At 43.8% G+C, this 6,223-nt stretch overlaps 1 protein-coding gene across 1 annotated transcript; it reads left to right on the top strand.

The window, feature by feature from the left end:
- CSUI_002005 (preprotein subunit) lies at nucleotides 1-6,095 on the top strand. Its single transcript, XM_068062207.1, has 7 exons — nucleotides 1-241; nucleotides 759-875; nucleotides 1,635-1,718; nucleotides 2,493-2,638; nucleotides 3,074-3,718; nucleotides 4,565-4,733; nucleotides 5,471-6,095. The coding sequence occupies exons 1-7, from the start codon at nucleotides 28-30 to the stop codon at nucleotides 5,485-5,487; spliced, it is 1,392 nt and encodes a 463-aa protein (XP_067925815.1). The 5' UTR covers nucleotides 1-27; the 3' UTR covers nucleotides 5,488-6,095.
- Nucleotides 6,096-6,223: the final 128 nt, after the last annotated feature.

Consider the following 6,223-nt stretch of genomic DNA (forward strand, 5'->3'; position numbering starts at 1 on the left):
CCTTTCTCAGTCCGCTTCTTGAACTTGATGAAGCCCATGATGTGCATCCTCCCGGAGGTGCAAGCGCCTGAGAGGAGAGTGCCCTTCAAAGAGAAAGTTCTTTGGACTCTTGTCTCTTTAGCTGTCTTTCTTATTTGCTGTCAAATTCCTCTCTACGGCATTCGGACAAACAAAACAGCGGATCCTTTCTACTGGATGAGAGTCATCCTCGCCTCGAATCGAGGGACTCTCATGGAGCTTGGTAAGACACACGTCATACAGATGCTAAGTTGCTTATCGGTCGTTCATAGGGGGAGAGATCTTCACGATCCGTTGAGATAGAAGAAAGGCCAGACATAGAGAAAGAGATGGGGAGATGATAGATATGAGGGAGAAAAAGATCCTTATCTGAAGGCAGGCAAGGGAGAGAAGAGGAGGGTCTGTNNGAAGAAGAAAGAGAGAGAGAGAAAGGCGAAGAGAGAGAGGAGGAGAGAAACTCGTCTTCTGGGGATGGAACAAGGAGTTCTGACGGTGTATTTTATTCTCTTCCTGCTCCTTGCTCATCTATATCTTTCTCATGGTGATGGCGTGAAGACTTCCAGCTTCAACCGAATCGGTATATCTCTAGACAGATACTAGATCGCTTCTTAAACATGATGTAGTACCTGTCTTTCATCAAACACCCTCATTCTCACCAGTCGCTGTATTATTCTCGTTTTCTTTCTCGTCATCTACCTTTCTTCTTTCTTTCATTTCTCTCTCCGTGTGTTGCTTTCTAGGGATATCTCCAATTGTTACGAGCGGGATGGTCATGCAGCTCTTGGCGGGTAGTCGAATCATTCAGGTCGATCAGTCGCTTAAAGAAGATCGAGCTCTCTTCCAAGGAGCCCAAAAACGTAAGACCCTATCAAATCCACTTCATACATATATGCGTATGGACACATACATACATTCATACATCAGACGTACGTACATACATATCCATACATAGATAGACATACATCTGCAGATGTGGTAGTCTATCTTTTTCCTGATCTAAGTATGAATCTATGAAAGAAAGTACTTACGGCTGACTAGCAAGGGCATGCGCCCTGACTTGCCTTCGTCCTGCTATCTGTACCTACCCTCACTCCCTTCCCCCTTGCATGCAACTCTTGCTAGGAGGCCTTTTGTGCATATCTTTCATCTCTTTCTTTCTATCATTCTCGAGTCATCATTCATGATAAAATAAAAAGGAGAAAGACGGTGCGTGTTCTTTCTCGTTGTCTCTCGTCTCCTTCTATCTATTCCATCTATCGGTGGGTATGTTGTATCTCTTTCTTCTTTCATTCGAAGCTTCTGTCTTAGCTCGTCTTTTTCTCCGCACCTTTTTCCGAGAAACAAAAGAGAGTGGAAGAGAGGAAGGAAGAAGAGAAGCTAAAAGGGAGAGAAAGAGAGATACCAAGTCGGATTTATTCTTCTTCTTTTCTGTGTTTCTTTGCTGAAGAAGAAGAAAATCGTAATAGAGTCGAGCACGAGAGTCTGTATAGGAGAAATGGATGGATAGACGAAGAAGAAAAGCCTTAGTCAGTCAGAGTTGACGATGTGCGCATGTTCTTTTTCCTCTTTCCATCATCTTTCTCCTTGCTTTGCATTTCTCTTTTTTCTCTCTCCAGTTTTGGGTCTGATCATTACGATCGGCGAAGCCGTTGCCTATGTGATCAGCGGCATGTATGGAGATATCCATGACCTTGGAGCAAGTACGTACGCTTCTCTTTCTTCATTACCAATCCCGAGTGTACGTACACCTGAAGTTTCTGAATCTCTTTCTTGGGTACCGTCATCAGAATGGTCGGGGGATTTCTCCATCGTGGTCTACAGCTGGACATGTTGTGTATAAGAATCGTCTTTCTTGGAGAGATATTTAGTTGCAGAGGGAGGAGCCGATAGCATCTATATACATCTACGTATAGAACGTCAGCGGATGGAGGTGTCTGTACATACAGTGTGAAACAATTCGCTCGCCGGATGTGTAGAGGAGAGAAAAGAAAGAGAGGAACCCCTTCGGTTGGTTTGTCTTCATCGTCACAGAGACACAGGAGTCTGCACTTCTCGATCATCTGTGTATTCTCTTTTTCTTCTTATCATCATAGGCAGTAGCAATTGTATTGTGATGTATATTGATGTGACATATTTATATCAGATATGTTCGCAGATCCCTTCAAGTTAGGCGTGTATGAGTTGGGTCCGAAGAGATCTATGCAGAGAGCGAGAAGTATACAGACAGTGTCAGTAGGTAGATTTGGTCTCGTCTGTGTGCCCGCGAGATTTCCGTGGTGACGATGTATGAGGGCAGTTGTAGCGGTGATGATCTCCCCTCTATCTCTTCCAAGTGTACATACACCACAATACAAGTCAGTGATGTGAATTCCCTTTCTCTTGGTCAGAAAGCCAACGAACAACCTCATGCTTTCATTCGTGTTCTTCTCGGTCTTCTTTCTTTTTCTGTCTTTTTCGTCTTTCTTTCTTTACAGCGAATGCCTTGTTAATCATTCTTCAGCTCTTCTTCTCGGGAGTTGTGGTGATCATCCTTGACGAGCTCCTCCAGAAAGGCTACGGTCTGGGCAGCGGTATCTCCCTCTTCATCGCCACCAACATCTGCGAAACGATCATCTGGAAGGTATGCAAAAAAAGTCGTATCGACATATCTCTATTTCTCTGGAAAAGTCAGGACATACATACATACAGCACCGTGTACAGAGACATATAGACAGACACTACATAAATATATAGATACACGTATACAGATTACATGTCTGGAGATGTAGCTGTCCACATATCTCTGCGAAGCCCCCTACGTACGTCCAGTCATCTGTATTCTGATCAGCGGGTATGAACTGTCTCTCTTTGTACATGGGTAGCTATGTAATATGTATGTATGTCTTTCTGCGTGGTCTTCAATCTATGTAGATATACTTATATGATCTCACGTATGCTTACACGTTCCCTGTCTTTTCCATTGTTTCATATCTCCTCACCGTGCCATCCCACTAATCTCGTCGACTTCTTTCTCATCTGCCTTTCCATCTTTCCTCCCCCTCTCCTTTCTCTCCAGGCGTTCAGTCCCACGACGATCAAGACAGGAAAAGGGACGGAGTTCGAGGGAGCTCTTGTTGCTTTATTTCATTGTCTGTTTACGAAGTCGAATAATATTATTGCTCTGAAGGAAGCTTTCTATCGATCCAATGCCCCCAACATAACGTCTCTCCTTGCAACGATTCTCGTCTTTTTGATAGTCATCTACTTCCAAGGATTTCGCGTTGACTTAGCTGTGAAGTATCAGCGTGTGAGAGGACAGCAGGGGAGCTATCCTATCAAGCTGTTCTATACAAGCAATATTCCCATCATTCTTCAGACCGCTTTGGTCTCCAATCTCTACTTTCTTTCTCAGCTTCTCTATCGTCGATTCAAGACCAATGTGCTTGTGAATCTTCTCGGCCAATGGCAAGAAGTGGATGTGGGGGGGAACTCTGTCCCTGTAGGAGGGATAGCCTATTATATCTCTCCTCCCGGCTCTTTCAGTGATATCATTGATGACCCCTTGCATGCATTCATCTATATCACATTTGTCTTAGTTAGCTGCGCCCTATTCAGTAAGACGTGGATCGAAGTCAGTGGGAGCAGCGCAAGAGACGTCGCGAAACAGCTGAGAGATCAACAGATGGTCATGAAAGGATATCGGGACTCTTCACTCGTACAGGTAAATGAAAGAAAGAAAGAAAGAAAGATAATCTCTCTCTCATCTTCAGTCATGATGATCAAGAAATGACGGGAAAGAAAACGAAGAGAGAGAGACAGAGAGATTAACGATAAATAGAATAAAGACATAGAGAGAGAGATATTCAAGATAGATAGATAGGAGTGAATCATAGAAAGCGGAGGAAGAGAAGAGAGATTGATCATTGTTGTGTAGAATGATGTAGGTCCGTGTCTGCGGTGTATGGGAGTGATACAAAATACACTGGGGTGTCTCCCTCAAGAATTACGGACGTGCACTTCGTCTTGTCTGGCCTGACAGATGTAGACAGAGATATAGAGAGAGATAGACCAATGATTCTTTGAGTTGGGATACACAGCCCCCTTGCTATTTATGGCGTACATATGCTCCATACATTCGCGTGTGCCAGTCTATACGTAAATAGGAGTGTAGACAGGAGTAGCGCTTCTCCAGACAAGAGGGACGAAGGAAGAGAAACGCAAATGGACAATTTAGTTCTCCGAGTAATGAAAGGCCTCGTCATCTGTCATCTTCTATGATGTCTGGAGTATTACCTAAGGTAGATAAGACATAGTATAGACATAGCGTTCTATCTGCCCCCCCACATGTGTGGTGTGGAAAGGTCTTGTCTTTATCATGACTTTTGTTTCTCTTGTCCCTCTGTTTCTTCGTCTATAGACCCTTACATCCTTCTCACTCGTCTAGAGAAAGAAAGAAAAGAAGAGAGACACATCTCTATACTGGATCTGATACATAGGGACCTCTCTCCTCTCTCCTCCCTCTGTGTAGTATTTCTCTTTCGCTCTCTTCCTGGTGTATGTGGTACAGGTGTTGAACCGCTATATCCCCACAGCAGCAGCCTTCGGCGGCATGTGTATCGGAGCCCTCACAATTATAGCCGATTTCCTTGGGGCTATAGGAAGCGGTACCGGTATTCTTCTTGCCGTTACAATTATCTACCAGTATTACGAGATGCTAGCGAAGGAAAGAGAACAAGGTATGGATAGAGAACTAAATCGATAGATGATCCCTAGATGTACTCCTTCTCGTGACTGGATAGTGAGGTGGCGTTGACGAAGGAAAAGGGCTTTACAGATTCGTCGCATTGGTGGTGTGTTGGGTGTTTGACTTGTATGTGTATATGTATGTACTGCATGGGTAGATACATGCATCCTCTCCAATATATGAATGTGTAGAGAGAGATGTAAGGGGTAAGCGAGTGGTTAGGGTTGTCTTCTTTCTGTTTCTCTAGAACGTGCTGAAGAGAGGCCAAACACCACTCATGATCACGACGACTACATGCTGTATACTCTATGTGAATATGATACATGCATGGAGATTGGTATATATCATATATATATGTGCGGATGTGCATGCCTCTTTTCTTCCGTGTAGGTGTTCTCTGTGTGAATATGATGTAGGTATGGAGATAGATAGATGGATGCATGCATTCAAGTGTCCTTGATGTGCAGGCGTCTTTTCTTCTATGGATGTGTACTCCGTGTTCAGCTCTAACTGCATGTAAACGGACAGACGAGTGAGTGATCGATGTATACACCCATTGAGAGACAATGCAGAGATAGGGTAAGAAGAGATCCATGTGAATAGTAGTTCTGTATGTATGTCTTGCTAGGCCTTCGTGAGTTTCGCTTTGTGTATTGATTCATCTATCTATTGATACGTCTACGTTGTGTGTGTGTCGTCTGTCTTTGTACTGTTTCTACTACTCTCCAGGCAATAGTATCTTCTAAGATCGTGAGAAGGCATAAATAAAAGAAGAGAAACATCGTGGCTGGCTATTGTCCCCGTTAGTTAAGTTGTCGGTGTGATGAGAGAGAGGCGGTCAGGAGAGCGGAACTAGTATGGTGTTGGTATTTGAGGAGCGAAAGGATAGAAAGATAGATACATCGATAGGTAGAGACATCTTGGATGGTTCGAGGATCCATCTATCTTGTAGAGATGTGAAGAAGAGAACAAGCCACCTGGAGAGGCTGCTAACTAACGAGAGTTGTGAAGAAGTGTTTGTATTTCGAGTGGACTTGACTGCACCTCTTCTCCCATTGTGAAAGAATAGACGGAAAGAACAAGAATGAGTTTTCTAGAGGGGTGACGGAGATGATGGATACGTGTGTGTGTCTATGTCTAAATCTCTATCTATCTCAACTCCAAGTTACAGTCTGACGTTTCTTTTGCTTCTGTGTGCATGCGTCCGTACATTCCTGGTTTCTATCTATCTATCTCTCTATCATCGGATGGTATTAGGGGACTTGATCTTCCATTTGTGTGAGAGCACAAGAAGAAGAGCCCGAACATGCTCCTATGATCATATCCTTCGTCATCTAGATTATGTGTTCGTTCTTTTTTCTTCTTTGTCCGTATCATCTATCCCTTTTCCTTCCATTCACTGCTCGATGGACTTCTTTCTTTCTCTCCTCTGTCAAAGATTTCTGCGGGGGTGTCGGTGATATCTGTTTCCACTATACTCGC

The sequence above is a fragment of the Cystoisospora suis genome (assembly GCF_002600585.1).
Source record: "Cystoisospora suis strain Wien I chromosome Unknown contig_839, whole genome shotgun sequence".
Taxonomy (NCBI): domain Eukaryota; phylum Apicomplexa; class Conoidasida; order Eucoccidiorida; family Sarcocystidae; genus Cystoisospora; species Cystoisospora suis.